General features: G+C 46.8%; 1 protein-coding gene across 4 annotated transcripts; it reads left to right on the top strand.

Annotated features, from left to right (window-relative positions):
* Positions 1 to 1,961: 1,961 nt before the first annotated feature.
* Positions 1,962 to 16,420, top strand: LOC140517269 (immunoglobulin superfamily containing leucine-rich repeat protein 2-like). 4 transcript variants are annotated; one of them, XM_072628383.1, is made up of 5 exons: positions 1,962 to 2,053; positions 3,264 to 3,380; positions 3,760 to 3,930; positions 5,683 to 7,812; positions 8,661 to 16,420. In XM_072628383.1, the coding sequence occupies exons 4-5, from the start codon at positions 5,691 to 5,693 to the stop codon at positions 8,696 to 8,698; spliced, it is 2,160 nt and encodes a 719-aa protein (XP_072484484.1). In that variant the 5' UTR covers positions 1,962 to 2,053; positions 3,264 to 3,380; positions 3,760 to 3,930; positions 5,683 to 5,690; the 3' UTR covers positions 8,699 to 16,420. The 4 variants fall into 4 exon arrangements, with proteins under 4 accessions (XP_072484484.1, XP_072484487.1, XP_072484486.1 ...); XM_072628386.1 differs by having other exon boundaries at positions 5,683 to 16,420; XM_072628385.1 differs by lacking the exons at positions 1,962 to 2,053; positions 3,264 to 3,380 and adding an exon at positions 3,514 to 3,622.
* Positions 16,421 to 18,015: the final 1,595 nt, after the last annotated feature.

Raw genomic sequence — 18,015 nt, 5'->3', positions numbered from 1 at the left:
AAACCTTTAGCACACCCGCGATCCCTCTCTCCTGGCCTGGCTGACTGGCTGAAGAAGAGAAGGGAAGAGGAAAGGTCGACGGTTCCCTGTTGAGAATTGGAGAGGGACGAGGACAGAGACCTGGCTGACCCAGGACTCCCAGGAGGCCCGACTCTGGGCAATTTTTTTTTCTTTTTATCCTTGTGCAAAGCTAAATCCCACTTTCCGGAGCCTTGGAACCTAGAGGGGACCACGAAGCGGCTCAGGGAAGAAACTGATTCGCTATGACCTGCCTCACTCGGCGACTTGGGGGGGGGGAGGGGGGAGAGGGGGGTGCGAGTGTGTGCGCGCGCGCACGTGTGTGTGTGTGTGTGTGTGTGTGTGTGTGTGTGTGTATGTTTGTGGGCGAGAGTGTGTTCTTATTTATTGTACAAAAAATCTCCAGAAACCCAGGTTTCAGGTAATCTCCCTAGATTTAAAAAGAAAAAAAAAAACCTCTCCTCTTAGTTTTTTTCCTACTTCCTTCCCCCTCCCCTATCGCGCTCATTAAAATGCTAAGCATTCAAATACACTGCTGCATAGCCTGGAATATTGATCTTATTAGACACCAAACAAAATTGACTGAGGCTCCATTGATTAAGATCCGTCCCACCCGAGGGCCATGCGCTGTGATCACAATGACTTCATTCTGAGGGAGGAGGGGTATTCACTGTATCTATGGGTGTATGTGTATGGGAGTGCTGTGTACCCCTTAGGTAGGCATGGACACTGACACACACAGAAGTAATAGACGGGTGATGGGGTCTATAAAAGCCTGTACACGTTGGCTCATGTCTCTCCCTATGGAAGTGGTGGCCTGTCTTCTATGAGAGTGAGCTAGTTGGGGCAAGGGGGGTGGGGAAAAGCGAGGAGGTTTAGAAGGCAGTATCTTCGGGGCTGGAGGGTGAAAAGCGATGTATTAACACTCAGTTGATCACCTCCCGATCCCTTAGTAGAAATGTTTCAGCAAAGTCTGTGCGTGCAGGACAGCATAGTGATTTGTACAGAAGACACAAACCTAAATTGTCCTGAACTCCTTCACCTTCCTCCTTCTAACCCACCTCCTCTATCCCCTCCGAAAAGATGAGACAATTACCTCTCTCATTTTTAAGTTTTTGTTTCTCCGGAATCAGCTTCCGCACCAGAGGAGGGACAGTATAGTTAGGTTGGTTAGAAAACCAACCCAACTGGGTCAGTACCTTTTCACGTAGCTCCTGAGTGGCATAATACCCAGTATGCCCCAGAGCTCATTCATTGCAGGAGCAGCAGTGCCGACTCCTTCCCCATTCCTGGTCATTCGGGGTTCATAGATAGGTCCAGCTATAGATAGATAGGTGCATAGATAGGTGCAATCCAGTAATCTGGAAGTTGGATCCCTCAGCGAGCCAGCTGACTTCTGAGACTATCAGTTCATCAGCGAAGTAATTGTCGTGCTGAGTAGGCTAACAATTTGGGACCTGTAGTGACCACACTGCAGTGGGGCTACTGATTGACACCTGTTTCCATTCTGTTCATCTGTTAAAACCTCCCTGGAGAAGCTTCTTTCACCTTGACATTGTAACCAAGCACTGAGGGTCGTCTCTTCTTGTCAGGCTTACCAGAGAGAAGTTTTTTTAGTCATGTTTAGAGGTGGTTTGATTTTGTGAAAAGAGCTTTAGGCTTGAGTCAAAGGTCTTCTGTAAGATTTGCTCTTTAACTTTTGGCTAAGCATTTAAATTCTCTCAATCCCTGCTTCCTCAACAATAAAATGAGGCTAACGTTTGCCCTGCCTACCTCATTGGATCATAGTTCTAGAAATGGAAGGGGCTTTAAAGGCCATCTAGTCAAATCCCCTCCTCCACTTTACAGATAAGGAGACTGAAAGTCCAGAGAAGTGGATGACTCACTCAAGGTCATAACATTGTAAAAAAAAAAAAAAAACAACCTAGGATTCAAATCCAGATCCTACTTCAAATCCAGTTCAGATGCTGTGCTCTTCTGACTCCACTTTTATGCCTACAACAATGCACAGCACTTTGCCAGGTGCCCTGTAAATGTGAGTTATTGTTATTATGTGAGTGTGTATGCGTGTGTATTGTGTGTATGTGTAATTGAGGGAGAAAATGTATGTACCTGCAAGATGAGGGTGTGTGTGTGTGTGTGTGTGTGTGTGTGTGTGTGTGTGTGTGTTGGTTTGAGTGGTTTGGAAGTAGTGTATGTTTGTATGAACAACTGCAACTGTAGGAGTGATTGTGGGTGTGCTTATGTGGGATTGTGTGGACCTGAATGAGTGTGCTCTTGTGATTGTGTTGTGTAGATTTGTGTGATTGTGTCAATATGTATTTTTGCATGTGTCTGGGGAAGCAAGAGCCAGCCTTCAGTGTCTTCCCAGGGACATTCAATTAAGAGACTACTGCCTGGTAACTAGGCATTCCCCTATATCCACATTTACTTACTTTGGATACACAGCCTGAGGGAGAGGAGGGAGTGCGTAAGAGAAGCAGGCTTACCAAACCAGAATCTACACCACAAAGAGCAAGCTACTAGTTAGTATGCTATCTACTGGCAATGGACCTTGGACCTAGGGTGGACATTGGGTGTGTGACCAAGGTTCTTTTTCTCAGTGAGTGTGGGACTAGCCCTCCTCTCGGCCTCTACCCTGGGCAAGGTCTCTGAGTCCTCTGCTCACCCTCCCACTTGTCTCCACCACACAGCATTCCCCCTACAGCTCCCAGAGTGTGTTTATAAGACATCACCTCCTGGTTTCAATTGAGCTTTGAAAACAAAAGATGTGTTCACAGGAGTCTGACTTGAAAGAAAATGAGTAGAAAAAAGGGAGAATCAGGGACTCAGAGAGAAAACTCACTTTTTCCTGGTCTTTCCTCCATCAGACTGTCCCCAGCTTGAGAGGCTTTCGGGGTTGCCTCTGTGTCGATGGTGGGGAGGGGAGGAGAGGAGGAGGTTGGAAGGGCAAAATTTCCAGGTTCTAGACAAAAATAGAAGGGAGGGAAGATGAACTCTCTCATAACACAATCAATTATGCATCATGTTGAATGTGGCTTCGAAAAGAATGGAGTGGTGGCTGAAGGGAGGGGGAGAGGGAGAAAGGGCGAATGGGTGGGAGGAGGAGGGAGCAGGGAAGGGGAGAAATAAAAGACTTCAGGAACTGGGGTTGGGGAGCTGAAATGTAGATCTCCATCCATTATTTTTCTGATCTGGAGTCCATTGAGGATTTTTTTGCCTTGTTTGTTTTGTTTTTGTTTTAGTAAAGAGTTTAAAGATACAAACATCCCACCCTTTCCTGAACCCCTTCTTCTCCCAAATTCCTCAAAGATGGTTTACCTCACGTGCTAAAGCGATTAAAAGCCGTTTGCATTCAATCTGTGAGTAGATTCAACGTACTCTCAGAATGTGAGTGTGTTGGGGGGGCGGTGTAGCTGGCGCCTGGGTTCTGTAAGATGGCAGTGAGCACGAAAACATACTGATGCGATAAATATTGCATTGGCTTTGGTGAGGGTCCCTACAGCTTTAACACACGCAGAATATGCAGGAGGTGGGAGAGGCTAGGCGCGCTCCCGCTGGCCTCGGGAGTGCGCTCTGACTGCAGCCTGCAGCCAGCCAAGAGGTGGGATTTAGGGGGAGGGGGGCAAAAGTGACTGACTGGAGTTGGGGTGCAGGCGGCTGGAGGAACCCAGAGACTCCCTCGACTCACTCTTCTTTTTTCCTTCCCACCCCAAAACCTTGGACCTGGTGTTCTCACAGACCGAGAGACGAGGCGGCCGCCGACACAGCAGCAACAGATGCAGGCAGACCCTCTCCGCCCGCGTCCGTACTTCGCAACTCAGCATCTAGTTGGGGGTCCGAGTCCCTGGGGAAGCTGCTCCTCATCGCTCCCCAATAGCAGTGAGAGCTTGGGGACCTGAAGGGGAACAGGTGAGCAGGCCCCCTGTGCAAAGCTGAGCCAGGCGCAGTTCTGGGACGTGGGAAGGACCCTGGACAGCGCACACGGCGGGTGCTTGAGGGGGCATCTTTGTGTGAACTTGGCCCGGGCGTCTCCCTACAAACCGGGACCTGTATCAGGGGCATAATTGACTGGAGGGCCCCCGAGGTGTATGGAGAAGGACAGAGGGACACTGCTGGGGCTGAACGAAGGAGGTATGATCTGATGTGGGTAGAAAGACGATAGGAGACATTTGGATTAGGGAAAAGGGGTAACGGATTTTCCAACGCGGACCAGCAAATGTCCTGGAACCGCTTCAAATAAGCTAGCCCTGGAGCAGTACAGAGCTGGACACAGACGCCGTTAAGTGTGGGGGCTGGGGGGAGGCTCTGCACATCCTATTCCAGCTCTGGTGGGTGAGTAAAGACGTTGCTCCATTGGAAAAAAATTGAGGCGAGGGGACACACAGGTTTTCGGGTCTGAGGAATAAGTACCGTATTCCTCATTTCCCCAAGCCCAACAGTCCCCTTAAGGGAAAGAATCAGCCGACTTGACAGATGGACACTGGTTGTCCCAACCTGGGCACCTGAGATGCCAGAAGGCTGCAACAGGGGGTCTTTAAGCACCAAGGGAGAACTAAGGGGGTGTATTCCAGGACATTGGTTGAACGTCCCCACCCACTGGGTTTTCATGGGAGATGGGAATGAGGCTTTTCTGTCCTAAGTTTTTGTGTTTTCGGGTAGGTTGCGTTAAAAGGACAAAAAATATAGTCACCGCAAATATTGCGTTTATACTAACATTCGTTATGTAAAAGGGTGTATACATGCATTACGATATCTAGACCTGCGTTTGTGTATGTCTGCATCTCTGTGCATGTGCATGTACATGTGGTTGTATCAGTGTGAACAAGCATCATACTATATTTATATGTTTGTCTGTGCACGCCACAAAGCGAACAAGTAAGGAAGTCCGGACAACGACACTGTATTTGTGTATTTAAAGGAGAGCCGCCTTGCCTCTTTATGGAGCTTCTGTGAGTCTCATAAATTCCAGCAGAGAGAAATTCTTCCTCTAGCTTCCCCCTCACCACCACCCCCACACCCCTTACCATTAGCTAGGGAAGAGAGATGCTCAGATAGCTCGAGGCTAACCCTTGGGGAAAGCTTTCGGCGCCAGGTAGCACACTCTCCCTTAACACCACTTCAGCGTAGAGGCTCCGTGAGACTTGACTCTGACGCTAGCTTGGAAACTCGGGCTAAATCCAACTGGAGACTGTGGGTGGCATGAAGCAGGAGCTGGGACGAGGGGCTGGAAAAGGGGAGGGGAATAGGATGAGTTGAGCAAAAACCTTCTTGGATTTCCGGCCATTTTCAGCTCCCCTTCAAGTGTCTCTCAGATTCCGGGCTCTCGCACATGGGACCTATACCAGCGACAGCTCTAGACCAGCCTTGGCAGTTGGGGTGGGAAACATAGGGGGAAGTGATCAAGACAAGGATAGAATAGGAAATTTGCTTCCAGCTGAAGCAGGACTGGTGCAGTGCTTTACCCTTTGCTAGATGTAGTGGAAAGGACTGAATTTAGAATGAAAGACCTGGCTCTCCTGCCTGTTCAAAGTCACTGCAGCCCCTCTGGGCTTCAGTTTTCTCACCTTACAAACGATAGTGTCGGACCATCTAACCTTTGCGGTCCGTTCCAACTATACATTTTATAATCCTGTGACTTCCCCTTTCCTCCCCTCTTTGCAGGAGACACGATGGCGGTGTCTGCGCGGCGCCTGTGGCTGGTGTGGGCGCTGCTGGGGGCCGCCCAGGGCTGCACTGAACCCTGCGCCTGCGTGGACAAGTACGCGCACCAGTTCGCCGACTGCGCGTACAAAGACCTGCAGGAGGTGCCCTCAGGGCTCCCTGCCAACGTGACCACGCTTAGCTTGTCTGCCAACAAGATCACCTCCTTGCGTCAGGGAGCCTTCGCCGAAGTCACGCAGGTCACGTCTCTGTGGCTGTCCCACAACGAGATCAGCTCCATCGAACCAGGTGCCCTAGCAGTTCTGGTCCAGCTCAAGAACCTAGACATCAGCCACAACCAGATCGTTGACTTCCCCTGGGCCGACCTGCGCAACCTGAGCGCTCTGCAGTTGCTCAAGATGAACAATAACCGCATGGCGGCGCTGCCGGCCGACGCCTTCCGCAACCTGCGCGACCTGCGCTCTCTGCGTATCAACAACAACCACTTTAGCTTCATAGCCGAGGGCACCTTCGACGCGCTCACCTCGCTGTCCCACCTGCAGATCTATAACAACCCCTTCGACTGTACCTGCCGCCTTCTGTGGCTCAAGGCTTGGGCGGAGAACACTCTCATCTCCATCCCGGAGCGGGAGTCCATCACCTGCGCCTCGCCTCCAGCTCTCAAGGGCACCCCCCTGGGTAGTCTCCCAGCGCTGCAGTGCGCACCGCCCACAGTGCGCCTCAGTTACCAGCCCAACGTGGATGGAGCCGAGCTCCAGGATGGTCTGGCCCTGGCCCTGCATTGCATCGCCACCGGCCACCCCCTGCCCCAGATTCAGTGGAGGATCGAGACAGCCGGCGGTGCGCTACTCATCGAGAGACCCAACGCCAGCGAGGCTGGAGAAGAGACGCCCCCGCTCTCCCCACAGCGCTTCCTCGCCTTCTCCAACGGCACCTTGCTTATCCCACACCTAAGCAAAAAAGAAGAGGGCACCTACACGTGCCGGGCAGACAATGAGCTGGGCAGCAATGAGACATCGGTGAGCGTGGCGGTGGCCGGGCCGCAGAAATACCCCCCAGTCTCTCCCAGAGGTGAGCTCCCGGGCCTAGGCAGCAAAGGCTCAGGAGATCGCAAAGGGTCTGGCAAGGGATATGGCAATAGCGTCCTGACCACCAAGGGCGAGGAGAGGACCAAAGGCCGGGGTCCCTGGGGAGGGCAGGGCAGGGCGTCAGCTGCACGGACCCCAGAGGTCCTGGATGATGTGGAGGTGGAGGCGGAGGCGGAAGCAGAAGGAGACCCCTTTCGGCCACCGCCATTTGAGCGGCGCTGCGGCCAGGGGGACCCTACAATGTACGTGTCCAACCACGCCTTTAACCAGAGCGCGGACCTTAAGCCCCATGCCTTTGACCTTGGCGTGATTGCGCTAGATGTGTCCGAGCGAGAAGCCAAGGTACAGCTGACCCCTTTCGCAGTCAGGCCAGAGAAACGGCACTTGCGAATGCTCTACCTGTGCGCGGAAGGCAGCCACGCAGTAGTGCAATGGTCCCGGATCGAGGAGGGCGTCAATTCCTACTGGTTTCAAGGTCTGAGCCCGGGCACCAACTACTCAGTGTGCCTCACTTACGTGGGCGAGGCCTGCCAGGTGCAAGTCGTGTTCACCACCAAGAAAGAAGTGCCCTCCCTAGTCATCATAGTGGTGGTGAGCGTCTTCCTTCTGGCGCTGGCCACGGTGCCTCTGCTGGGGGCCACGTGTTGCCATCTTCTCTCCAAGTACCAAGGCAAGACCTACAGACTCATCATGAAGACCCAGAACCCTGACCAGATGGAGAAGCACATCGCTGCCGACTTCGACCCCCGCGCCTCCTACTTAGAGTCTGAGAAGAATTACAGCCCCACAGACTCTGGTCCCGGGGTGGGAGAGGGGACTGGACCTGGGAGCAGGGCTAGGACAAGGATAGGGGAGGAGGAAGAGGATGATCAGGAGGAGGAAGAGGTGGGCGGAGGATTGGAGAGGGACGAGAGCCTAGTGGCCGGCTCCCTTCCGGAGTCCCAGTCCAAGGCTAACCAAGAGGAGTTTGAGGCAAGTTCGGAGTACAGCGACCGGTTGCCATTGGGGGCTGAGGCTGTTGATATTGCCCAGGAAATTAATGGTAACTATAGGCAGACAGAACGCTGACCTTCCTCTCCCCTCCTCCCCATCCTTTCCACCTCCTCAATTCCTTCCTGACCCCCAACCTCGGACATTGGGAACCAAAAGAAAACGGGGTGGTGGGAGGGATAAGACACGATCTAAAGCATTTCATCTTAACAGTATAAATAAGGTTGCCCGGGGATACTAATCTAAAATTCTCGGCATGCTGTCGAATAGCGGGGAATAGAGTTCGTCCTTCCTTTCAACTCGGATGTTCCCTCCGCGCAGTCCGGGGAGGCTGAGCCCCCCACACCCAGGAGCCCTTCTGATTGAACCATCTTTCCCCATCTCATTTCTAGCTGCTTTCCTTGTGGATCAGGCGGACTTACTCCCTAAAGATTGGGTCCCTACCCCTTTTGAAATTTTAAAACAAAAAGGAAAAAAAATCCCTTTCCTTCCTTCCATGACTTTGAAGGAAATAAAATCTAAATTCCCTGTTCTCCTCCTTCCATCTCCACCTCAACCATTTGCAACACAAAGAAACGGAAGGGGCTTGGAGACTGGACAAGTTACAACTCGCCACTCCTTTTGCTTTAAGATTTGTATTATTTTTTCAAAAGGAAAATCATGACTATTGAATCTGGTGCTAATACCCCGCTTCCCAGCCTGATGGGAAATAAGGGTCTTTCATTCATTCATTTCATTCATTCACTTGTGTTCCTGTATCACTTTTTTTCATCCTTGCCCTCTCTTTCTCTCTCTCCTTTCTTCTTTACCTTAAAACTGGGACTCTATCCCATCACGTCCCATTCTCTAAGAAGGTGTGAGTTACTTCCCACTGTGTATTTCGTTGTCTTTGGGTTTCAGGAGGTCTCCGCGCTGGACAGTTCCAGTACCTGCTGTAGTGACCAGCCCCATCTCAGGAGACAACTCAAAGGTCCCCCTGAGCACGGGCTATTGGGAACGGAGAAAAGAACTAGTTTAGAAGCAGCCCTCAGAACACTCCCATCCCCGCTCGAGTGAGTCTCCCATACTGAGTCTACGAATCGGAAGGCAAACTGTAGAAGTTAAAGGTGTATGTCTTTGTACTTGGGGCTTGGACTAATCTTCAACCGTGAGTGCTTTAAATTTGTTCGGCACAAAATATTTGTATATAGAAATGGATCGAGGACGGAGAAAAGAACCTCTGTTCTTTTGTGAATCTCGGCGTCCTGCCCCGCCCTTGTCCCCCGATCCCTTCAAACGGATATGATGTTCCCTATTGAGAACCGTATTAGAGAAATGTGTATTCCTAGGCTAGTGTGATTTCTAGAAAAAAAGTATGTGGTCCTGTTCGTTGTAAACTTGTAGTCTTAGCAAGGGGATGGGGGAGGGGGGAGGGGGGAGCAAGGAGGTTTGGAGAAGATGAAGAAGGTTCAGTCTCTGCAGATCTAGTTCAGTCCTGCCAGTCCTCAGCCCGGAAAGCGCTCCCGAGTCTTGCTTTCCTTTCTTTCTTAAAAGAAAGAATTGCATATATTAATGTTTGTCTGGTGGTGGTAAAGGAGGGGGCTATATTGTTCTGTTTGTTTGTTTTGGAGAGTGGCTATTTTTCTCTGGCCTTGAGACAAATTTCAACTACCACCGCAATCTCCCAGTTTAGCACAAGCTCTTCCTCTGGGAGTAGTTCCCGGAAGGACCAGGACCGTAGAGTACAATTCACCCTCCTTCCCTCTCCATGGAACCATCAAATCAGTGACCTTTCCTAAAGCGCTTCTGTGTGTAGAGTCAATAAAAGAAATAGATTGAAAACGGACTTTTCAAACTCTGTTTAGAGGGAGGGGGTTAAGGGAAAGAAAAGGAAAAGGAGGGGGACTTACCTAACCTTTCTCCTTTTGGGACAATTTTCAAGTGTTTTTTTCCTTCCACTAATGTGCTCGGGTATTTGTTTCTAGGTGGGAGTCATTCCACCCTATCTCCTTCTTAACTACCACTTAGACTAAAAAGGCTTCTTGAGATTAAAAGAAGACAGTACCAGACCAGTGCTTCTCTGGCTTGTAAGATTGCACCAGGGTAGAACCAATGGGGGCAGTTTTGGGAAACAGAGACTAGCTCACCAAGGAATCACTGTGACCAGTAGCCCCCAAAGATCTCAAGTCCTAAGGAAAAGCTGGGTTGCCTTGAACAGTGTAAGGGGAGTAGTTCCAGAGAGTCACAGATATTGGGAAGCATGAAACTAAAACTTCTGAGCAACCACATCAATCCACCCCCAAATCAAAGGCTTGTGTGTCTCAGTTCTGTTTTCACCATGAGCTCCCTTCCTTCCTGCTCCAAAGGTCTAAGATAGTAGGAGTCTGATCAACAGATCAGAGTTGTAAAAACAATCTGAAGCAAAATAATGATCCTATAGATGTTGTTTTCCACATGAGGATTTGGTTATTGAGACCAAACATTCTATAGAGCAAAACAGATCCTTTTGTTGATTAAAACAAACTCCTAGTCACCATGGATTATATCTTTGTAAGAATTCTGAGAAATAAGCAACCTCTTTAACTAAGACACTTACTAAATACACAGCTATGCTGTTTCTCAGTTGTGTGTTTGTGCTGGAGAGAGACAAAAACAGGAGAGAGAGACAGAGAGAGAGAGAGAGAGAGAGAGAGAGAGAGAGAGAGAGAGAGAGATCAGCTCAGATGGAGTAGAAATAGTTTGTATTTCTTCTTTTGAGAACTCTTTGTTCATATCCTTTATGTCTATTGGAGAATAACTCTTCATCTTGGAGACCTAAATCAATTCCCCACAGATTTTTAGATGGACAGAGAAGAGGTGAGGGGGGAAAGGAGGATAAAAAAAGGTAAAGAGAAGGGGAGGAAGAGAGGATTAGAAAGATGGAAAGCAAGAGGGGTGGGAAGGAGAGGGATTGTGAGGGAGGAAAAGAGGGAGAAGAAGAGAGAAAGAGAGGGAAGGAGGGAGAAGAGGGAGAGGAATGAAGAAAACGAGAGAGAAAGAGAGAGAGAGAGAGGGAGAGAGAGAATCATTTTGGCTCTTCTCAGATTTATTTATGGGTACCCATATACAGTGTCATTGTCTCAATTAAAAACATAGCAATTTAACAGCTTTACAAATGATCTGGTTTCAAATGGGACGCGAGAGACAGAAAAACAAAGCAGGAGGCATAAAAAGCTGGCCAAGACAAAAGCAGTCTCTGTGCTTGTTTAGCCTGTGACTGGTCTGTGAATTTAAGCTCAGTGGTATGGGGGAGGGGTGCAAAGAAAGAAAGCCTAGCTCTTTCTGTACCACAGACTCCTCTCCCATCTTCATGCCTATGGAGTGACTTCCTCCATTTCTCCTCTTTTGGCCAAACTGTAAATCTAAACTCAAATAGACAGGCCAAGACCAGTCCAGCAGGGGAGGAGCTAACTAGAGAAGCATTCTCCCACTGGGTGCTGCCCTGGGTGGTGCATCTTGTCACATAGTTGTGAAACTTAAAAAAGGACCACTTGCTTTGCCCAGTATGCCAAGGAGGACAAGGTCATCATCACCTGGACCAGAGTTTAACCCAGAAGAAAAATGTTGTTCCATGGGCCCTAACGTTTGCTCCAAAATAGACTGACTTCTATCTACAACTGAGATCTATTCCCAAATCTTGACCAGAAAATGACCCCCTAACTGTGGTAAGATATTGACCTCTGACCCAAGTCAATTCCCTAAATATAGCCAAAGACTGTTATGTAACATCAGCCACAGGTGGACGTATACCTCTGGCCATAGTTTGACCCCTAAATCCCACTACAAATTGACCTCTAACCCCAGTCACAGTCTGACCTGTCTCACTACAGACTGACCCCTAATTGTAGCCATAGAGGGAGTCCTAACCCTGGCCAGTTGTCTCATTGACAAAGTCATAAGGGGGAAATTGTGAGAGTGTTTGAGAATACCTCTTAGCCCAGATCAAACACTGGGGCAGCATCCTTTATAAATAAGATGATTTTTAAAAATTCTATCTGCATATACAAGATATATGACCAAGGGGAAGAGGGCCATGGCTAGCCCATCTGCTGGCCTAATTCCTGCATACATACATGAAATACATGTTCAAGAGGTCAAGATGCTTTAGCCTTCTGAATCAGAAACTATTCCCATCTAAGGCCAAACATTTGAATGAGAAGTGGGAAACAGCAGCTGGTGACCCAGACATAACTAAATTCCCATAGGACCTTTTCAGTTTTCATCCAGATGTTTGGCATTGGCCCCAAATTGTCCCTCTCTCAGCTTCTCCCTTTCTTCCTCTTCCCTTTTTGTCTTTATCTGTTATGTATCCAGGCAGTTAGTATGGTTATGGTGGAATGAGCATTGTATTTGAAACTGGATGACCTGGATTTCAATCCTGGCTCTATGATTTGCCACCTGCATGGTATAGGGAGAGCGCCCTCTCAAGGCTTAAGGTTCTTCATGTGTAAAATGAGAGATATGGTCTAGGTGATCTCCTCTCTCTTTTAGCTCAAGAATAATCAGGAGCTCTAAACCTGGGATATGGGAACTTATCTGGTTTGTATTTATTTTTTTAAATTCAATTTTGTTTTATTTTCAGTTCCAAATTTTTTTACCCTCTCCCACTCACTGAGAAGGGAAGAAAAATAAAACTCATTACAAATATGTATAGACGTGAAACAAATTTTGACTTAAGCCATGTGATAACTGTATTTCAATAAGATTAGTCTCCTTTGTAACTTTATGTGTTTTATTCTAAGGCTTTAAAAATATATATAAAAGGGAGTCCAGAGGCTTCATCAGACATTAAAAAAAACCCTATTCTATGTCTTCTTATCCTCTATAGTTATTGGTTTTCTAGGTTGTTGTGGCTCACTTTCCACATTCCTCTCACCAGTCTACCTTTTTTTTACTTGGATTTATGCCAAAAAGCAGTTTTCTTTCTCTAAGTCTTGATCACTGTGACTCCCTCTCCACCCCTAAGACCTGATTGAGGTATTTTATTTCCCATGAAAACAGTACAGGATGTTCTGTTCAAGAGGCTGGCTCACTCATAGCTTTTGGGGAGCTGAAAGTCCCACACATATTCCCAGACCCAAGTTCACAAACCATTCTCTATACATGTTAGGACATATTCCATGGCAGAAAAAGATTTGGATTACGGGCTCTTAGGATTGTTTTTTTCTTAAAGAGAGAAAATACCAGGCCCATTATCCTTCCTCCTCTCCTCAAAAAGCCACCCTGGTTATGCTCATCCTTGGCATAGACAGAGACCTTCTTATTCATAGGTTTGAGGTTTGATAAAAGACACAGGTTTTCCTCTAGGATGGTTATTAGAAGGAGGGAGGGGAAAGAATGGGAGGGAAAAAGGAGAAAATGAAAGAGGGAGGAAAGCCAGGATGGACTGAAGGCAGAGAGGTCAAAGGAGTTAACACAAGGCATTTGTTCACCCAGGAGAGATCTGATGATTGCACACATTGTGTGTTACTGTCCAAAAAAGAGTCTGTCTTTTCTGTAACATATACCAATTAACATCAGAAAAGTAGATCATAGAGTTAGAATGTTAGCACATGGAAAGGCATTAGAACATAGAACATAAAATATCAAAGGTAGCAAGGACTCTAGAATATAGAATGTTATAGCTGGGAAGGATCTTCAGATACAGGTGTTATAGTGCAAAGGACAGAGATGGGCTAGTCAAGGAGTTCTTCATAATTTTTGTGTCCTGGACCCCTTGGGTCTGGTGAAGCCTATGGACCCCTTCTCAGAATAATGTTTATAAATGTATCAAATAAAATACATTGGATGACAGAAAACCAATTATATTGAAATGCAGTTATCAAAACAGTTTTTCAAAGAAAAAAAACACAGGTTCACAGATCCCAGTTTAAGAACCTCTTAGTCCCACTCCTTTATTTTACACGTGAGGAAGCAAAATGCCTTCATGTTCAAAAGAGTCTAATGTTCTGGTTTTTAAATGTATGGATTTTAAAAGGGAATATTAAAAAGTATCTTTTGTTTTGGCTCCCCTAAGCAGTTTCCTACCTTACCTGGACCTAACCCCAATGCTTATAGTCAAAAATAAGAGTTTACATATCCTAACATGGGCTGCTACAACTGGAAGAACAGACCTTCTAGACTTTTTCTCTACCTGGAGGCCAGGAAGGCTGTTGTGAAACACATTCAGAAAGGAAGAGGTCCGTTGTTATTCTGCTGGTAATCTTCTTAAAGCTTGTCTATTTCACAATAAGTCCAAATGACACCAGAAGGAGAGGGTTGGGAGACCTCCTTCTGGTTCTTTTATTTACTGAGTTTCTGGCCTTGACCAGTCCCTTGTCTTTGTATGATCTCAGTTTCTCCACCTGTAAGAAGAAGGGTTGGAACTACATATTCTCTCAGGGTCCATCCAGTCTTACTGTTCTGAGAGACACAGCCTGTGAGAACAGAGGAGGAGGAGGAAGAAAGCATCTGGGGAGCTGCTGTGAGTCTGAGCACACACAGGTCAGAGTTCCATGAATATGGAGAGTTATTGATGCTGAAATGTGCTGAGCTAGTCCCTTTGGAGAAAACCCTGATGGAGGCAGAATTCTCTTTGAAGCCAATGAGGGGAGGGGCTGGAGACCTGTTGGGGAGGGGAGCAAGGAATGTGGACAAAGGCTTCTGGCCAGATGGGGGATGCACAATCAAAATGACCAGTTGGTGAGAGACAGTCCATTGTAGGGTATGTAATCTTAAATCAATAGAAAGCCCAGAAATGACCTGCCATCCCCATGAATAAATAGTTGGGTGTTAACCTAATGAAGTGGCCTGAAAATTGCCCACCCAGGGCTCCAGGGAGCAGCTCTCTCTCTCTCTCTCTCTCTCTCTCTCTCTCTCTCTCTCTCTCTCTCTCTCTCTCTCTCTCTCTCTCTCTCTCAGCACCTCACACTCAGTGCCTACTATTATAGATGCTATTCTAAACACACCAGACTAAAGGTGGAAAACAACATATTCCCTGCCTTCAAGGAGCTTACAAGACATACGTACAACACACCAATAACTGTAAGGCACAAAGTAGCATATGGCAGAAGCATGTGAGATGTGGCCATCAAACAGAGGCACAATGGAGAGAGTGCTGAATGATGAGCACAGAGTTGATGCCATCTCTACAACTTACTACTCATGTGACTGAGGACAAGTCACTTCATCTATCTGGGTTTCAGTTTCTTTGTATGTAAAATGTAAGAATTGACTTTGGAACAGAAGTCCCTTCCAATCCTGGATCTATGATCTTATTAAGAATAATAGATTTAGAGGGAAGGAATCACTTCTAGGCAGGGGAATCAGGCAGGGCTTCATGAAGAGATGAGGCCTGAGCTAGGACTTCAAAGTCAGTCAAGAATTTCAATGGGCAGAGATGTCTCTACATCTTTAAAGTGCATTCCATGGGGCAGGGATGGGGAAGGGCAGCACTTAGAAATGTATGGAGACAGGAAAGGGCAAGATGAGATTGGAGCACTTCAGGAGGAAGGAAGGAGGAGGAAGGTATACATTCAACAAGCCTTTATTAAGTACCTAGTTACTAGCTGTGTGAACCTGGGCAAGTCATTTAACCCTATTTTTCTCAGTTTTCTCATTTGTAAAACAAGCTGGAGAAGGAAATGGCAAACCACTACAGTATCTTTGCAAAAAAAAAAAGAAAAACAAACCTGAATGAGGTCACAAAGAGTCAGACACAACTGAAACAACTGAACAACAATAAAAGTTTGTGCCAGGTACTGTGCTATGCAATGGTGAGGGTGATGATGGTAATGATAATGCTGAGAGCTAGCATTTATACAGTCATGTTTGCAAAGTACTCTACATATGTTAATTCATTTTATCTGCACAATAATCCTGTTTGGTACTGTTATTACCTCCATTTTGCAGATGGGAAAACTGAGACAAAGAAAGTGACTTGTTCAGGATCACACAGGTCTCAGGAGGGACAGAACTTACATTCTACTTGGGGGTAGGGAGGTGACCCACGTGTACACAGATAAGCCAATGTAAACTACATGCCAGAATAAATATGAAGTCATAAGACAGGGAGGGCACAAAAAACCTGGAAGAATCAGGAGAGGTTTCCTGCAGAACCTGACCCTTGGGCAGAGAATGGAAGGGGGCTAGGGATTCCTTCCAAAAGGCAAAAGTAAAGATGGAAAGCATTCCAGGCATGCGTGAACAGCCCATTCAAAAACATGGAGGTGAGAGATGGAATATTGTGTATAGGAAATTCAAGGTAGACCACTTTGTGTGAATATAGTATGAAGGGGTAGGGAAATAAAGTGAAAGATGGTTGGAAAGATTGGTTGGAGCCAGTGTATCTTGAATGCTGGGAATAAAGAATTTGCCTTTCATATTACTGACAAAAGCAATCCACTGAAATTTTTAAAGCATCACCATCCTCACAACATAATCAGATGTGTACATTAGGAAGATTAATTTGAAAATTGAGTGAGGGACAGTTTGAGCCTGGGTGAGATTAGAAATAGAAATACCAGGTAGGAAATTTAAAATAGTTCAAGTGAGAGATGATAGTAGACTGAATTAGGGTGGTAGTGAAAGGAATGGATGCAAGATGTAGAGGAAGAATCAATCAGATGTGACAATTTGGTGAGTGGTGGGGTGGGGGATGGTGAGGAAAAGGAAGAAGTTAGAGAACGCAGGATTTAAGGGCCAGGAAAGGACTTCAAATTACATCTGGCAAAACCCACACTTGACCAAGATTTTCTTTTACAACAGCCTCAACAAGGATCAGGCCCCCTTTACCTGAAGTTCCCAAAGAAGGGGAATTCACTGCCTTTGGAGGCAGTCCATCCTGCTTCAGAGGACCTCTAATTGTTAAGATCTTTTCTCCTTTTATCATATTGAGTATAAATCAGACTTTCCAATTTTTATTAATTTTTTCCCATTTCTGTCTTCTGAAGTCAAGTAAGATTTATTTTCGCAAATGATAAAGGCAACCTGAATATGTTTGTAGGCATAGAGGAAGGAGCTCACAGAGGAGAGAGTGGAGATTCCAGAAAGAGTAGAGGCAATTGATCGATAGCATCAAGTCCTTAGGGAGGCTACTGGGAGTGAGCTCAGGTGGGGCCAGTTAGCCTTGGGAAAGAAAAATTCACGAGACAATAGAGAGGGAATGAGAAAAAGATAAGTGAAAGCAGAAAGAGGCTTAAAGTGACTCAGAAGGGGCTTTCTAGGAGCTTTTTATTTTGACAGGAAAGTGGGGAAAGAGGGAGAATCCATTTACTGGGTGGAGAGAGGGAGATGACACTGGGAATTGAGAATAAAGATTAGATATAGCCATTAGCAGGAGTGGGGGTGGGGTGGGTAAATGGGGTGGTAGGGAGTCACTCAGAGATGATAAAAAAGTTGAGTTTTTTTGTGAAGCTGGGAGGGTCCATTTGAAAGTAAATTAATTTCTCCTAGGTGGTTATATGAACAAAAGGGAATGATATTTCTCTGGCTATACAGGAAGGGGTAGGGGGCAATTTGAAGCTGATAGAGAAGTCCATGTGGAGACCAGTAGCAAAAAAAGAGAAAGTCAAGTCAACCATCCCTATGTTTGGTCCTATGGAGGAGATGGGAGGAGAAGATCCTGCCCTGGAAGCTCCCTCTCTGGATTGAGAGAAGACTCAATACCATGAGACAATGAGAGAATAGCACAAGGAAAGATGTGATTAAGCATTAAGGTGTAAGTTTCCTATTCTGTTGGCTTCAAAAGGTCAGAGAAAGGAGTGTTCAACCCTATCTCCCCTGATGAGCTTAATCAAGGTAGGTTCTCTGGAAGAGGTGAATCTTGAGTAGGACCCTAACTGATGGGGTAGGATTTAAATAGGAGGAGAAGAGATGGGATGGCAATTCAAGTGAAGATGGTGGGGAACCACAAAGGCTCAAAGGAAGGAATGAGATTGGTGTGTTCAGGAAACAGTAAGCTGACCAGCCTGGCTGGAATAGAGGGTATATTTGGGGAGCGGTGAGAGATCAGGGTGGAAAGACTGAGGAGATTGTAGCCCAATGAGACTGAAGAAAAGGAAAACGTTTTTATTTAGCAGGACAAGAGGGGTCAGGCTGAGTGCCTGCATTCATCAGTTTCAAACAGGCACTTGTTTCATTTCAATTCAAAAAACATTTTAGCAAGTAGTGCTGTCTTTGGTACTGAGGGTACTTGGTGCAATGGAATAGCAAGGTTCTGGAGTAAGGAGACATGAATTTGAATCTCAGGTTTTCTGTT

The sequence above is a fragment of the Notamacropus eugenii genome, chromosome 1 (genome assembly GCF_028372415.1).
Source record: "Notamacropus eugenii isolate mMacEug1 chromosome 1, mMacEug1.pri_v2, whole genome shotgun sequence".
Taxonomy (NCBI): Eukaryota; Metazoa; Chordata; class Mammalia; order Diprotodontia; family Macropodidae; genus Notamacropus; species Notamacropus eugenii.
This window is presented reverse-complemented; position numbering and strand designations above follow the sequence as displayed.

Excerpts from the sequence above, each read along its gene's own strand:
- LOC140517269 (XM_072628383.1), top strand. The coding sequence starts at position 5,691 with ATGGCGGTGTCTGCGCGGCGCCTGTGGCTGGTGTGGGCGCTGCTGGGG. Across the intron at positions 7,813-8,660 it reads TATTGCCCAGGAAATTAATG|GAGGTCTCCGCGCTGGACAG; the intron begins GTAACTATAGGC and ends TTTGGGTTTCAG.